Source organism: Oncorhynchus keta, chromosome 26 (genome assembly GCF_023373465.1).
Source record: "Oncorhynchus keta strain PuntledgeMale-10-30-2019 chromosome 26, Oket_V2, whole genome shotgun sequence".
Taxonomy (NCBI): Eukaryota; Metazoa; Chordata; class Actinopteri; order Salmoniformes; family Salmonidae; genus Oncorhynchus; species Oncorhynchus keta.
In genome coordinates, this window is record NC_068446.1 from 1,745,937 (window position 1) to 1,763,064 (window position 17,128).

The window sequence follows — 17,128 nt, forward strand, 5'->3', positions numbered from 1 at the left end:
TGCAAGCAGTAGAATCAGATTTGATAAACAGATACAAATCATTTCTCTACTTAGGTGAGATTGTTTCAGGCATGTGTGCCCCCCTCCCCCCAAATCAAAAGATTTGGGCTAATGCTGTAATGGCTAAGCTATATGTTTATGTACCAGCCTATTTAAGACCACAGGGCCACTTTTATGTAACTGTAGCCTACTGCTGTGTTTTGCGTTTCTATTGTGTAAGCTTTAAGTTCATATTTCAGTGACCTTTATGTTGATTGTGTTCCGTTGTTTGTCATGTAAACACTAATTCTCGTCTCTGTCTATTACAGAAACCATACATAGTTCTCATTTATGTTTGCCCTCTGTGCTGGGACGTTATTTGATGCTAAAATAAATGGTTGAATGTTCATTGGAGTCTTGTCCACCTCACTCTCTAACCCGGAGCTGAATTTGCAGTTAACATCCAATCCACCCACTACAATCTTTCAATCAACAGTAGGCTGCGCTCCAAACTCTCCTCTAACCTGGTTTTACAAGCCACTACAGTGCATCTCTTGCAGTGTATTTACATTTCTTACAAATGTAAAATATATTTCTGAGAGAGTCAAGCAGGCAGGTGTAGCCTAAAATACATCCGTTTTATTGAAACACTTCATGACAAAATTAAGCAAATCTCAAAGGGTATACAACAAGTGCAAATGTGTTTCAATCTGTTATAAAGAAGCTTTGTGTATGTGTAGGCTGCATTTACCTTTATTGGCCTATATCGGAACAGAGGCCTAGTTACAAAAAATATAAGGTATTCGTTTGCACAGTTAATGACAGCAAACACATTAGTCGTTTTGAAACTTATTTTGAAAAAAACCTTGGTTATATTGTCAGAAGATTTGGTGCCTTCCTTCATTTCGGAAACAGTTGTATAATACTTATGGCTTATCAAGACAACGAAGGCCACTGTAAATATACCCTGATGTGAGAATAATACGTATGCAACAACTGCTTTAGGCTCATCAAGACAACGAAGGCCACTGTAAATATACCCTGATGTGAGAAGTTTTCCGGCTTCTCAGAAATAGGCTAGCCCTTTGTCCCTCTTGTTCATTCTCATCAGAAATATTAGCCAATTTATTTGCCTTTTAACACTCATGGAATCAGTTTAATTTTTTTGATTTGATGTTGATAAGATGCTCATCTCCGGTTTGGCGCCATTACGCACACTCCACGACGCGCTCACATCACGCACGGTTTGGAGCCATTACGCACACTCCACGACGCGCTCACATCACGCACGGTTTGACGTCTTGACAAAGGCTTTGGTGATGTTGGTGATGATGATAGTAAGATCCGCTGGCTGAAGGACGAAACGAGGAGATGCCGTTAAAGTTCAGGAGAAAATCCTTCCTGTCACACACGGGTGAGGAGTGGCTCTGGTAGCGAGGGATCCCCACTGGAGAAAAAGGAGATAACAGTGAATAACTCATTTTTACTAAATCCATTAAAAACAAATTTACATTTAAACAAAAAAATAACAAAAAAAAAAATAATAATAATAAATAAGTCTTAGTTTAGTTTCAGAATATAGGAGCAAGCCTTAATTCTTGTGGGTTTTTACAAATAGGAATTATGTAGCTTAAATATTATTCTTAATAGAAGCATTAAATTGACCTTCTATAAAAAGTTATAGTATTCAGTGTATTGTGCATACACTGTAATGTACAATTTTAAATGATACAGTAATTACGGTATTATCAACTAAAATACTCTGAAATATTTTATGTTTAGTAAAAAGGTGCAGTATGAATATATTTTATACTGCAGTATGCTGCAGTATGAACTGCAGCATACTGTAAATGATGGTGCATTGTGGGAATATTTTGGGGCCAGGGAATGAATCACTCACTGTACATGGTACTATAATTCCACCCCTCAGAATACAGTACCATACCGTATTTTTGGCACGCCAAAAACCTTTTGACCACTAGTGGGTGCATGGTATTGTTTTTGGCTCATGAACATATTTTTGAGGCATGCCTTATAAGAGGCTATATTTTTGTTGTAACTCTGTGTGAGAATGCTGTACCAATTGAACTCCTGTGGTTATGGTGCCCATCAGTTTGAAATAGGAGGCAGCCACTCTTACCCATTAAATGTTTATTTTATTTGTTTTGCACTGTGGACACCGACAGGTTGGAAGCCTTTGTTAAAGGTCCAGTGCAACCATTTTCATCTCAATATCAATTAATTTCGGGTAACAATCTTACTGTGATTGTTTTTAAATTACAATGGTCAAAAAGACACAGTTTAGCAAAAAGCTATTTCTCAAACAATCATTTTGCTAAGTGATTTGAGTGGGGAGGGGGAAAATGAAAAGTACCTGTTTGGCACTCTTTCTTATTGGTTTTATTAACTAATTTGCCGCATGGTGATGTCACCACCGAAGGCCAAAAACTCTCTTCCAGCAGGATTTTCAAAAAGCTCTTATGCTAAAAGGACATATTTCGCAATATCACAGTATTATTACAACCTCATAGCATGGAAATATATATGCCTTAAACACAGGAAAATCACATTTTCTTTACTAAACTGGGCCTCTAGAAGTACAAGTGACATATAACACCAAATATGAATTAATATACTGCAATGTGTAAACACTTACCTAGCAGCCAACCTGCTTGCATCAATCCATTGTAATTACAGTAAAATACAAACCCCTTCCCTCAATGAATTTCATTAGGAAAGCATCACATTTGTACAGTAATAATAGTACATTTTATGATATTTATGACATTACACAGCACTTGCTTTGATGCAGTATTCATGTACTGTAATATAAAATGCAGAATTTGACTTGCCACCGCCTGTAAGCTACTGTCACATTCACAGTCACCCATTTACAGCGTAGGCAATTAGGCATATACCTTTTAAAACTATGTTTGAGTTGACACATCTTGCAATAATTTGTCCAGTAAACAAAGTGAAGAGTCCCATAACACCACGTGCAGAAATCACTTTCAGTGGATCTAAAGATTAGACCTCAACTTTTACGGCGGGACTCGTTAATTAACTACGCCACGAAACATCCCTACCTCTGCATTTAGATGTATTATTTATACTGTAAACTATATATTCCTCACAGTAAAGTCGCTCATACTCGACAGTTCTATGGTCACTTTTCTGTGTTGTATAATATATGTGAACTTTGTCAATTAATCTGTCTGTTTCGTATATGTTCATTGTCTATTTCTTGAAACTCCAAGCAAAATGATGGGTATGTATAGACTACTTAGCGAATAATGTATTAATTAATGAAGAGGCAGGGATTGCTGTCCTTTTTAGTATAGGTCAAATATTAGAATTGCTTCCATGCTCCCCTCAGTATTCCCATTCAACTAACGTTGAATCCAAAATCAAGAAACTGCATGTGTTAATCCTATTTCTTCTTTCAAATATTCACATTTAAACACGCAATGATTTTAACGTACAATGGATTATGTTGGATGTGTGCAAATGAGATGCATAGAGCGTAGGCCTACACAAAATAGCAGAGCAAATATATGCTATGGATGCAACAAACATCGTATTTTGGAGCAGCAGTCTTTAATTCTGAAATGTGCCTAACGTAAAACACTCATGACTTGACTTCCGAATCCTTGCTTCTGTAATGTTTGTAATGTTTGTAATGTTTGCATTAGTGATAGGTGCGATTTACAATTAGCGCATTCAGTCGTATCAAGTACTACATTTTCCTTAAATAATTAGCAGCAAAGTCAGTGCTAGTAGGTAAAGCGTTTTTTTAATTGGATGGGAAGGGGGCACCGTGATAGTTTTGTAAGATGGGTTACTCTTCAAAGAGGTAGGGTTCTAGACGTTTTCGGAAGATGTGCAGGGACTCCGCTGTCCTGACTTTGGGGGGAAGCTTGTGCGAGTGCAAGCTGCCCTCCCGTATGGGGTGGGAGGGCCACCATTATATTTAACTTAGAGAAATGTTGAGTCTTACATTTTAAGTGTTCGGTCTTAAACCAGATAAAGTTTAGTTCGTTAAAAGTGATTTGATAGGCCTATAATAACCAAACAACGTCATCGTTTCAGTGCTTTCTACACCAATTGGCCTCCGTATCCTTCAGAGATTTATGAAAGATGATTTAGGTAACGGTGCTTATATTTGATTGTCCGTTTCTCTTGAGGTCATAGACATGTTACACTGTCTATCCCCGAGAGCTGCAGGAGCAACATCACAAGTGTTAAGTCATCATTATATGGCCTTATATAATTTTCGGACAAATAATTGAATCTGGAGAATTAGAACAGCGGTCCTTTGTCATAGATCCTTATGTGCCAGGTCAGCAACACAGTCAGAGCGAGAAAGAGGGAGGAGAGGGAAAGGGGAGCAAGCGAGCGAGCGTGAGCCTCATCAAGGTCATAAGGACTCCAGATGTGACGCATGCACGTGCAGTATCGGTGTTTTCTCTCAAGGAGACTGCAGGCCTCTATCCTGAGGGTGCTGCCCTTGTGCCCCATTTTCAGAGACAACACACGGGCCGTGACTGACAATCCTTATGGGCCGTGTAGAGGCCCGTGAGAACAGATAAAGGCTTGTCTTCTAAATAGTTATGAGAAGTCGTAAAGTTTGACAAGAGTTGGAGGTCTAGCGAGGTCGAGGCCTATTCGTTAGTTGAAATCATCTTCAGTGTGGTCCGACTCGCACAGCCTTTGTTTAGATAACCCCCGAGACCCCCCTGGCTTTAGAATAGTTCCCCTCAGAAATCCCTTGGACTTTTGTTAAAAGCGTCGACATATTGGAATCGTGTAAAACAAGGTTAACATGAACTAAATTACATGGATGTGAAGACAATCAACTGGCCTAAGGAGCGATAAGTAAAATTAACACAAAGGGGGACACAGTTTCAATTATGGCCCATTGCACTAAGCTCCTGAGGTGGAGCAGTCCAAACCACAGCTCCCACTGCAGGTTGCAGTGGACCTGGTGAAGGACATGCACACTCTTGCCCATCCACTGAATGACCTGCTCCCTCCAAAAAGAGGTAACAGCACCACCAGGCTCATGAGAAACAGCCACCAACTGTCCTGTATAACTAACTGCCCGTACGAACCGCCTGCGAAACGCCACTCCACCCACTGCTACGAGACTGTACAATAACTCTAGCTCTTAAATGGTTCTAAAAAAAAAAAAACATTTTTTAAAATCACATTTTCATATTTCAATTTCCATTTTATTTGTGTCACGTATTATGTGTGGTTCAATATTTCAAATGAGTGTTTTGCAATTATTAGTCATGTAAATTCTGCATTTCTTCAGTTTTATCTGTGAGCATGAATAAATAAACTCAAACTCAAATTCCTTTCTTAACATTTATGTAAACAAGAACACAGCCACCGCATTATTCTTACTAAGGCCTAGCCTATATATCAACAACATTTTAAACTATTTGGCCCTTATATTTCCCACCTCACCTTAAGTGTCCTTCTAATTACCCATGCATATTTGTAATGGAGTCCCTTAAAGAGCATTATTTCACCTGGGTTGATTCAAAATGATACCTTAGTTCCACGACAGAATATAGTTGCAAACGAATCATCTTAAATCCAATCAAATGACTTTAACCCACAAGATATGGAAGACATTTTGCCAGAACACACCTTGAAATGGTGAAGGAAATGCATCCACGTCAACCAGTCCTTTAAATTAGGCCTAACTGATCTGAGAACGATCCATCTCCAACATAGTTGTATAGATGTTTTACGAATGTAAGTCATTTCATATTTAGGCTGTAACAAAAACACACTAGACTACCGCTGGTAATTTTATTTCCCAAAGCTTTGTTTAATCTGCGTATGTGTCACGTAGCCCAAGTAAGAGTGAATTTCTCTATTGACTATTAGAAAGGACAAATATAATTTTAACATATACATTTAGCAATTTCGTAGAATATGTATTACGCATTCCGTAAAGTTTGAGTTTTAGCCTCAAGAAAACAGCCTGATCAACGAGAAAATTTGAGTTGGTAAATTATCAACCTGCAAAGGTCTGTTTCCCGTGTATGTAACAAACTACTTTTATATGACACTTTTTACAGTACTTGCTACGCTTGACCAAGTGTATTTGGAATGGCAAGATGCATATGCCTAAACTCCCTGTTACGGATGACATTTCACACGGTTAATTAAGGCGTTATGACTTAACGCCTACCTGAGATATCGGCGGTGTCCCTGGCGTTCTGGTGGAGGTAGCTCTGCTCCAGGGAATAGGGGGACATGCCGGAATTTAACCCAGAGGACGCCGAGCTGCTGGAGACCAGAGGCTGCTGCTTAATGTACGGGGAGACGCCGGGAGACGCCCAGTGTCCGGCGCTACTGGCGTATGGAGAATGACCGTCCAACGCGCTGGCCATAGCCGGAGACGAGGGCACAGGGCTGCTGCTACTGTCCGGTCCACCGTAGTCCCCGTTGGACGTTACCGGACAGCTGGCCATATATGTGGACCCGGGGCTCGGGGACATGTGAGGTACGTGGTGGCCACCGCTCAGTCCGTCGTAGCCACCGGCCATGGAGTTGGTCATCATGTCCAAGTTGTAACTGTTGCTATGACACGCCAGAGACCCAGTGGGCGCCTGGAAATCAAAGTTCTGCGGTAAAATGGACGTACCGAAGCCTATCCCGTTCATCATCCGGTAAATAGGCTTCAGAGCTTGGCATTTTCTCCGGAAGCCCCTGGGTCTGCGGCGGAACGAGCCCTCTTCGAACATGAACTCGCTGGCAGGGTCGATGGTCCAATAGTGGCCTTTCCCCGGCCTGCCTAGCCCTTTGGGCAGCTTGATGAAGCACTCGTTCAGGGAGAGGTTGTGCCGGACGGAGTTCTTCCAGCCCTGGTAGGATCCTCTGAAGAAGGGGAACCGGGCCTGGAGGAACTGATAGACCTCACTGAGCGTCAGCCTCTTGGTCGGTGAGCTCTGTATCGCCATGACGATGAGCGCAATGTAGGAGTAGGGAGGCTTCTCTGGTCGCCTCAGGCCGGAGCTCGCCTTCTTGCTTTTGGCCCCGGCTAAGGAGCTGTCCACCTCGGTCTGTGGGCTCATCATGGCGGGGTGCAGGACTCCGGAGGTCGGGCTGGACCTCAGGGGAGGCGGCGGGTCCAGCTGCTGCTGAGAGAGCTCGGTCGTCATCTCTGCTCCGCTAACGCACAGCAGTGGCGTAGATGAGCAGTGACCTTGGGGGAGAGGGGGAAGCGGAGAACAAGATGTGGAGCAATAGATCTTTCAAAAGAACTAATAGGATTCGAAAAAGTTGATCACAAGAAATGTCGCTTATTCTCAACGTCCTCCTCAAATCACACAAGCATTTGGTATTCGGAATTCCACAAAAAGTGGTTGGAGAGGGAAAATCCTCGTTGGACTCTCCTATTTCGCAGAGAATGTGCAGCGAGTGCAGTGTCAGAATGTGGGAGAGACGGTGGGGTGCAGAGTATCCAATGAGGGCTCGGTATAAACGCAGCGTTTTGCGGGATTCAGTCCGACTTAGGCTCCGGTATGGTTCGTCGTCACCGTGGCGGTGAGTGCAGCTTTGTGGCGCACCGGGTGGGCATCGCCCTCCTTAATCCCTGGGGGAGGAAACACGAAGACGACTCGATTTAGTGTGCGCTGCCGCTCAGCCAAACAAATAGCGACCACCTATCATTTCTTAAATCTACCCCCCCCACCCACCCACCCAATCCCATTGAAATCAGTGACGACTAGAGCCCCCCTCCCCTTCCTGTCCAGTCGTTGCAGCAGAATCATGCCCCTCGATCTTCATTTCTCCATCCCTCCTTCCCTCTTCCACCCTCTCTCTCCTTCCCATGCTCTCACTCTGACATATCAAATAGGCTACACGCAATTACGCCATCTATCAAACCTCCCAGATGTTCTAATCAACAGCGCCACACGGAACGCGCACAAGGTAAATCAAAAAACAGCCCCTTCTTGCATGTTTTTACCAAACATTGAGCTTGTTGATAAGTGTCATGATGCTGCAAAGCAGAAACATGTTCTGTAATGAAGAGGGTATAACTGTGTATGCCAGGGGTATTCAGCACTTACCCTACAAGGTCCGGAGCCTGTTGGTTTTCTATTCTATCTGATAATTAATTGCACCCACCTGGTGTGCCAGGTCTAATGGTAGGCCTACATTTTTTTTGCTGGCATGCAACAAGATCATGTTAGATATCAGACCCAGTAGAGGTAGCGATACATCCCCTAGCTGACAAGGTAAACATCTGTTGTTCTTCCCCTGAACAAGGCAGTTAACCCAGGGCAGTTAACCTAGGCCGTGATTGTAAATAATAATTTGTTCTTTAACTGACTTGCCTAGTTAAATAAAGGTTAAATTAAAACAAATAAAAAATATAAATACATTTAAGGGTGCATAGAACAAACTGTGTAGGCTCATAGACATCTCGTGAAAGTAATCCCATCTCGTGTTTGCCTGGTTCTCTCAGACCCAATCGTGAGAGTCACTACGGAACCGACCAAACATAGAAAACAAATTGTCGCGCTGAACCAGGGAGGGGAGAGGAAGAGGTGGTGCTCTTTCACCGGAGTGCATGCGTGTGTAAGCGGGGGTTGTTCTGAGTAAATGACTTTGACATGAGTGGAAGCAGGCTTTTTCCATCAAGTCCAGCCCTGGATACCACACACAGCGCGCCAGTTTCAGCTTACCGCCCCAGGCTCGAGCTGGTCCCTGGCAGGGAGATTCCCCTGGGCCCCGCATTCATTCGAGCGAGAGAACCGAAATTAGGCTCACGGGCGTCGACAGCTTCCCCCCTTATGAAGACCGATCATAATACAGATTTTGTCCAACATGATGCAATTATTTATTAAACAAAAATATATATGGTCAACAACCGCGAGAGAAATATGAATTTGTAGATCACTTATCCATCCCATCACTTATCCATCCCATAACACTGTTATTGAAACTAATGACACTATTTATTGCAGGCCTGCATCATGCGTTTAACAGGCTATTTATTTGTTGTTACTAGACAAGTGAGTTAAGAATTCTTATTTACAATGACGGCCAACCGGGGAATAGTGCCTAACTGCCTTGTCCAGGGGCAGCATTTCTACCTTGTTCTACTCTCTCGTTTTCCATTCAGCCACCCAATGTCATGAAAAATAACACGTTTTGACTCAATTTCTATAAAAACGAATATTAAATAATATCCCGTACTCCTCCCCCTATTACTTCTATTGTATAGGCTTTGCTTTTGTAAATATAATGTCTAATATATAGACTAGTTGTTTACGTTTTTAATCAATATTTACAGTTTAGTAGGTTTATAAGCTATACAGACATATACAAATAGACCTACAATCTTTGTCCAAAAATGGTAATGGGTTTAAAATAATGTTATAACGTACGATTTAGATGATTCATCTTTATTTGGGCTGATAAATCACATCACAATATCTCCTTTGTTTGCTTCTTCTCCCTCATTACATTTCTACCATATGGATTTGGTTTAGACTGAGCTCTATTTCGTATTGTGCCGCTGAATCGAAACGACGAGAAGGAAAGAGTGAACAACCGTAAACAGTAGACTAGACCTAATTACAACCTTCGATCAGAATAGAATAATCTTGCAGCTGGGCCTAATGGATTTCCTTTCTGCATTTACGATGTTAACGTCTTAACTTTTGATAGTTGAGATATAGAAAATAGACAGAAAATAGTATAATAATCTAATCGCCTCCTAATCTCTTTGTGCATGTGCGTCTTAACATTAGGATACCCCCTGTCATTTGACACCAACAAAAGCCTTTGCATTAGACAAAAAATAATAAAATAATTTTCCCACCATAAACTAGGCTTCCATCCTATTGGCGAGAGATTTTCATGCGAATACTCTAAAATCCACATAAAAATTATGCGCATTTTCCACGACAGATGTTTCCATTAAATTGGCTTGTTGCAGATGAAAGACTGTGCGTGATGACGTAGTGCACATACAAATACATTTTGCGGTTAAATTCCCATGTACCGAATAAAAAAATACAAGTTAAATCTATTTTCATCGCATTTTCAACTCTACTGATAGTTTTTGTCACAAAACATGTTGCGTTATAAAGCGAATGTACTTCCTCTGGTAGATAGAGCGCAGATTGTAAGGGGGTGTCAAACGGCAGTCAAGCATGTCACGTCACAAGAATAAGACTCTCGATATTTATTGGAAAGCAGCATCATGCTCATCACCGTGCACTTTCACCACCCTGTGAAGTTCGTAATCTATTTCATCTGTAACTCTAATAAACTGCATAGTGTGCAAGGTCCTCACAACCCATTTCATGGATATTATATCAATATTAGAGGCATAAACTCGTTTCCACCGCCATTTCCCACGTCGTTAATTTTACGGACACAAAAATAACCCACAATGTCAAACAAACAAATGGTCTCTCAGCATTGATAAAATTACATCGAAACGTCCCTTTCCCATCACACCTGTTATGGTTTTTGGTTTATTACGATATTACTTTACATGCATAAAAACTGTGGATGGGAACTTAGAAAAAGGTTCCTTATATAGCCTATGGAACCACAAAAAGTGATATATAGAACCCTTCTTTAGGGTTATTTGATCAGAACCATAGAGGTTCTTCATGAACCAACATGGTTCCATATATAACCCTGCATGGTGCCATTTATGAATGATGGCTACTTACTATTATTATATAGTAATATTCTAATATAAAAATAAACAAATCATGGCCAAAACAATACCAGCATAGTTTTCGAATATATTGCCATTATATGCAAACATATTTTGTAAATATAAACTGTTGGAAGGCATCTCTTTGTTTGAATGATGTCACCTCTGTCTGACTTCTTTAGAAGACAATATACTTTGTCCATTTAGTTACAATGAACAACAAAAATGTGTCTTCTGCTCTGTTCTCAACTCCCCCCCAAAAAAGCAAACATATACAGTTGAGACCAACGCAGGTTCAAGCTGTATGCAGCGCCCCTGGATATAAAGCGTCTTGTGGGATCGAGGACCTTGCTCAAGGACCAAACAGTAGGGGACATTTTTGAGGATGTGAATCCAGCAGCCCTCCAGTTGTCAGATCAATTCCGCCTGTTTTCTTTTCCAGCACCAGACCCAGGATTCGAACCAGCCACAGGCCTACCAACCTACTTGACCGGTTCCAGAGAAGAACGAAAAAAGGAGGGAAACATGTATTAATCTGCAGAAATAAACATGAGTCAATCTGCCAAAATGAAGACAAAATGCTCTGCAGACATAATTATTATGTAGAATAACAATGTGTATGCAGTTGTCAGCAGCAGCTGAAAGAGGCTTCTTTCTCTGATTGTTCTTGGTTACTGCCAGACTGAGAAAAACATAGATAGTGTTAAAAGTAATGGCGTTATTTTAACTAGGCTATTGAATCAAAACTTATTATGCATAATTTATCGTAAAAAAATGTATACATGCCTCTGTCAGTAACAGTGTTCTAGTGGCTTCATAAAATATAGGCTAGGCCCATCAATTGACTCCACACTAAAATAAAATAAACAATTAGCTAATTGCCATAGTCAGGCTGGATCGGTAGCTCTATTTGGCATATCCCACAATAAAAAAATGAAATGTATTTGAAAGTCACTTGTAAAGTTATTAATTAAATTAACCTAGCTTTTTTCGGTTTAGCTAGCTATAGCTAGCTTACAAAAGTGCTCAAATTTGATAAATTAAACTTGATTTATTTAGCCTATAGTCTCATATGACGTTGACTTCATATGTTTGAATTTAAAAAATTAACTTTTGCTTACATTGAATAATAATGTGCTTATTGGTAGGCTACTTGCAAATTGGTTCAACCACCATCCTCTTGTATCATCATGCTGGGATGGATTGGCAGTTGGTTTTAAAATTTGAATTTTGAGGTCACCAAAATATTCAATATAGAACCATTTTTACATGTTTGTTTTTATCTAAAGCCCTTTCACATTTGCACTTAAAATTAGGGCCAAATTCTAGCTAGCTCGAATGGAATTCTCATTCGAGCTGCGTTGAGGGAAGAAACCAAGGCAAGCACAGCCCAGTTTCACAACTACTGCCAGCTCAATTAGAATTCACCCTGGTGACAGTGTTACTATGCAACCACCTGCTGATCACAGCTGGATGCTAACACCACGTTTAGCTAGCTTGTCTGGGCTTGTTCCTGTTAGCTAGCATATGGAAAAGCAATACGGCTGTAGTCGGACATGACACAAATTATCACCACAGCTGGATCCTTAATTTATTTTTGCACAACACACATTTTTATGAGAACAGTCAGCCCTCGAATGCTACCTGATGTTAAATCAAATCAAACTTTATTTGTCACATGTGCCAAATACAAGTGTAGACTTTACCGCGAAATGCTTACTTACAAGTCCTCCAGTGCAGTTCAAGAAGAGTTAAGAAAATATTTACCAAGTAGACTAAATTAAAAAGTAATAATATAAAGTAACACAATAAGAATATGTTATGTTGTTGTTTTGAGCAAGATGGCGCTGACAGAGATGGTTGCCTCAGTTCAGGTCCTTAGGAAAGGCAGAGATGGTTGCCTCACTTCAGGTCCTTAGGAAAGGCAGAGATGGTTGCCTCACTTCAGGTCCTTAGGAAAGACAGAGATGGTTGCCTCACTTCAGGTCCTTAGGAAAGACAGAGATGGTTGCCTCACTTCAGGTCCTTAGGAAAGACAGAGATGGTTGCCTCACTTCAGGTCCTTAGGAAAGACAGAGATGGTTGCCTCACTTCAGGTCCTTAGGAAAGGCTGCAGTTATTATTTTTTTTAAATTTATTATTTTACGTATTATTTCATTATATTTCGCTACACTCGCATTAACATCTGCTAACCATGTGTATGTGACCAATAAAATTTGATTTGATTTGACAATAACGAGGCAAAATACAGGAGGCACCGGTACCGAGTCAGTGTGCGGGCGTACAGGCTAGTTGAGGTAATCTGTACATGTAGGTGGGGGCGAACTGACTATGCCTAGATAACAAACAGCGAGTAGCAGCAGTGTACGAAATGTGGGGGTCAATGTAAATTGTCTGGTGGCAATTTTATTAATTGTTCAGTAGTCTAATGGCTTGGGGGTAGAAGCTGTTGAGGGGCCTTTTGGTCCCAGACTTGGCTCTCCGGTACCGCTTGCCAGTCAGTAGCAGAGAAAACAGTCTATAACTTGGGTGACTGGAATCTCTGACAATTTTATGGGCTTTCCTCTGACACCGCCTATTATATAGGTCCTGGATGGCAGGAAGCTTGGCCACAGTAATGTACTGGGCCGTTCCCACTACCCTCTATAGCGCCTTACGGTCAGCAGTTGCCAAACAGGCAGTGATGCAACCGGTCAGGATGCTCTCGATGGTGCAGCTGTAGAGCCTTTTGAGGATCTGGGGACACATGCCAAATCTTTTCAGTCTCCTGAGGGGGAAAATGTTTTGTTGTGCCCTCTTCACGACTGTTTTGGTATGTTTGGACCATGATAGTTCGTTGGTGATGTGAACACCAAGGAACTTGAAACTCTCGACCCGCTCCACTACAGCCCTGTCGATGTTAATGGGGGCCTGTTCGGCCTGTCTTTTCCTGTAGTCCACGATCAGCTCCTTTGTCTTTCTCACATTGAGTGAGAGGTTGTTGTTCTGGCACCACACTGACAGATCTCTGACCTCCTCCCTACATCCTGTCTCATCGTTGTCGGTGATCAGGCCTACCATTGTTGTGTCGTCAGCAAACTACACAGTCGTGGGTGAACAGGGAATACAGGAGGGGACTAAGTACACACCCCTGAGGAGCCCCAGTGTTGAGGATCAGCATGGGAGACATGTTGTTGCCTACCCTTACCATCTGGAAGCGGCCCGTCAGGATGTCCAGGATCCAGTTGCAGAGGGAGATGTTTAGTCCCAGAATCCTTAGCTTAGTGATGAGCTTCGTGGGCAGTATGGTGTTGACCGCTGAGCTGTAGTCAGTGATCAGCATTCTCACATAGGTGTTCATTTTGTCCAGGTGAGAAAGGGCAGTGTGGAGTGCAATTGAGATTGCGTCATCTGTGGATCTGTTGGGGCGGTATGCAAATTGGAGTGGGTGTAGGGTGATGTGAGCCATGACCAGCCTTTCAAATCACTTCATGGCTACCCATGTGAGTGCCACAGGGTGGTAAATCATTTAGACAGGTTACCTTTGCTTCCTTGGGCACAGGGACTATGGTGGTCTGCCTGAAACATGTAGGTATTACAGACTCGGTCAGGGAGAGTTTGAACATATCAGTGAAGACACTTGACAGTTGGTCCGGCATGCTTTGAGAGTTGAAACTAGCTAGCTAACGTGAGCTAGCAGGAATTTTAGCTGGCCAAGTCATATTGAAAGCTAGCTCGTAACATATCTAAACTGATGTTGGGTTTGATTGCTTAGATATCTAATAGCCAATGCCATGGCAAGCAAGGTAGGAAGCTAGCAAACCTGTTATGCAAGTAACAACACTTACCATTTAGCTAGATAGCTAACTTTAGCAAGCTACATACATGGCTCTGAGTCTGGCTGGTACTTGCAGGAGCATGGGGTAACGTTAGTGAATTCAATTCTTCAACATCTTGCTGGCTAGCAACATATTCTAAGCCAACTGCACAGTCACATATTGGCTACCTAGCTACATTATATAATTTCTAATTTTGGAGGCAGTGTAAATGCAATTCGAGCTAGCCCACCAAGGCCAGCCCAACCAAATTGCCAATGTAAACTGGGCTTAAGTGCGTAGGCTAGGGTTCCCCAACTGGCGGGCCGTATTTGGCCAGCAGATGGTTTTATTTGGCCCCCCAAGTTTTCTTAGCAAAAAATAAATAAGTAAACATTTTGGGGTGGAGTTTTCATTGTTGACTGTAAAAACACATGGAAATCAGCTACAATTTAATTTAATAAATCTGTTCCCAAGTATTCCCATGCACAATAGAGACATGTGATCGTATGCAAATTTTGGCAAGGTTTGTAATTGTTTAAGTCAAACATATCTGTTTGGGCTTCTTGGTCAATTTGCAGTTTGCAAATTATTCATACTTCTATTAACGTCCCCCAACCATCCGCTCATGAAAAAATTGGCCCGCAGTTTATAATCTATTTGATCATCCCTGGTGTAGGCTATGCCTTTATTAAACACATGATTTCCTCTTGCTTCTAGCTAGCAAACACTGCAGTTAGCGATAATACATTTCCATGAAGAACAACCGGGGCGGCAGCGTGGCCTAGTGGTTAGGACTAGTAACCGGAAGGTTGCGAGTTCAAACCCCCAAGCTGACAAGGTACAAATCTGTCGTTCTGCCCCTGAACAGGCAGTTAACCCACTGTTCCCAGGCCGTCATTGAAAATAAGAATGTGTTCTGAACTGACTTGCCTGGTTAAATAAAGGTTAAAATAAATAAATAAATAAATAAACAAGACCTCACAAACCACAGCCGAGAAAAGTTGTTTTGTTTGTTAAACAGTAAGCTAGTTATGAACCCAAAACATACATGTAAACATGAACTTAGTTGTGCATGCTAGCTAACATTAAACTCGACTGACAGCATTGTTGTTTCAAACATTTGTAGAAAAAAATTCCGGCCCCCGGCATAAACTTTCTCTTGCTGTCTTGTCATTCATAGAATCCAAATTTGTGCTGACTGATCAGTGTCAAGTTACTTTTCAGTTTGTTCACAGAATATCTGAAATCGCCATGCAAAAGTAAAAATTCAGGGGGCTGCACACGGTATACCAGAGTGAAACAACATCACTCTGAATCACTGCTTGCCTGACATTCCGTGTGCCAGCCTGGTCTCATAGACTAAATGTAACATCGTAAACGTAAAGCCGGTACACTGAATTGACGATATGTTACGATTGGTATGGTGACACAAGACGGGTTACTTAAAACCCTTTCCTGTAGTCAAATGACCAAATAGCCCTCTAGTGGCCTCATGAGTGGAATGTTATGAATATTTTTCATAATTTCCTAATTAATCAACATAATATCAAAACACCATCTGAAATTCCGGTGTTTCTATTTCAAACGGTTTTGTTATATTTCAGTCTTCTGTGATGTATATAAAGTGTAATATTGGGATTCCAAATCAAAATATAATACATTTCAATCCTATCTGATATGGTACAGGTGTTTTATTGTTTTTTAAATAAGACCATAACCATGTGTGTTAGGTGGATACTTTTGTTTCAAAGTAGATAGGCATTTTGCAATGAATCATACATTATAATGGTTTAAAAGTGGGATTTTGATAATATCATTGTATCCCCACACTCTAAATCACTTTGGCACAGTAGGCATCATGTTCCTTTCCAATAATGTTGTATAAAACATTATACCTTTCAATCATTTTTACAGAACACAAATGCTTTCAATTGCCCACTTTTAGATAGACATGACCAATTTAGGCACCTTTTTTAACAATGCACTATTCTGCTTAAAATAACATGTGGGCTTATGAATTAATCAAAATAAAAATGTGATTATTTATTAGTCTAGTGGTTAAGTATTTAGGCATATATTATGTGAATTAGGCCTCGTGAAATCATTGTCAAATGTGCAACAGGTACTGTTGCATGTAGGTATAAATGATGTATGAGTCATGTAGAAATATCAAAACGTACTTTCAACTGCAAAGCAATTGCCTATCTACGGTGCAGGAACCACTGACTCGTAGCCTTTTTCTATAATCAAGACACCTGCTGGAAACTCTTAACTGGTTAGGACAGCTTATGAGGTGTCCTAAATATACCCGTAGGAGTAAAATGTTTATTATGCTCGGGAACTTATTACCAATTGTCTACTGAGACGTATTGTGGATACTGGCCCACCTCGCAGACTATCAAAGGAAGAGGTTATTGCCCTACCCCGTGAGATGCATGCCATCCCTATGGTACTGCCCAGGGACACAGTGCTTTATGGCAGAGGGGGCAGATTCCCATCTCTATGCGCTTTGTTGATGTCTTCCTCCCACTGGAACATACAACTACCCCACTGTGTGATGTCAGAGTAGACAACAATTATCCCAGGGAACATTTGGATTAATACCTCCAAATCAGACAGCATCTGACACACCAGTCCCTTTTGTGTG

At 41.3% G+C, this 17,128-nt stretch overlaps 1 protein-coding gene across 1 annotated transcript; it reads right to left on the reverse strand.

The window, feature by feature from the left end:
• Positions 1-598: 598 nt before the first annotated feature.
• LOC118370928 (forkhead box protein F2-like) lies at positions 599-7,662 on the reverse strand. The gene is made up of 2 exons (XM_035756156.2): positions 6,188-7,662; positions 599-1,426 (listed from the first exon to the last, which is right to left on the reverse strand). Exons 1-2 carry the CDS (start codon positions 7,158-7,160, stop codon positions 1,257-1,259), a joined length of 1,143 nt encoding a protein of 380 aa, XP_035612049.1. The 5' UTR covers positions 7,161-7,662; the 3' UTR covers positions 599-1,256.
• Between the last annotated feature and the right edge of the window lie 9,466 nt (positions 7,663-17,128).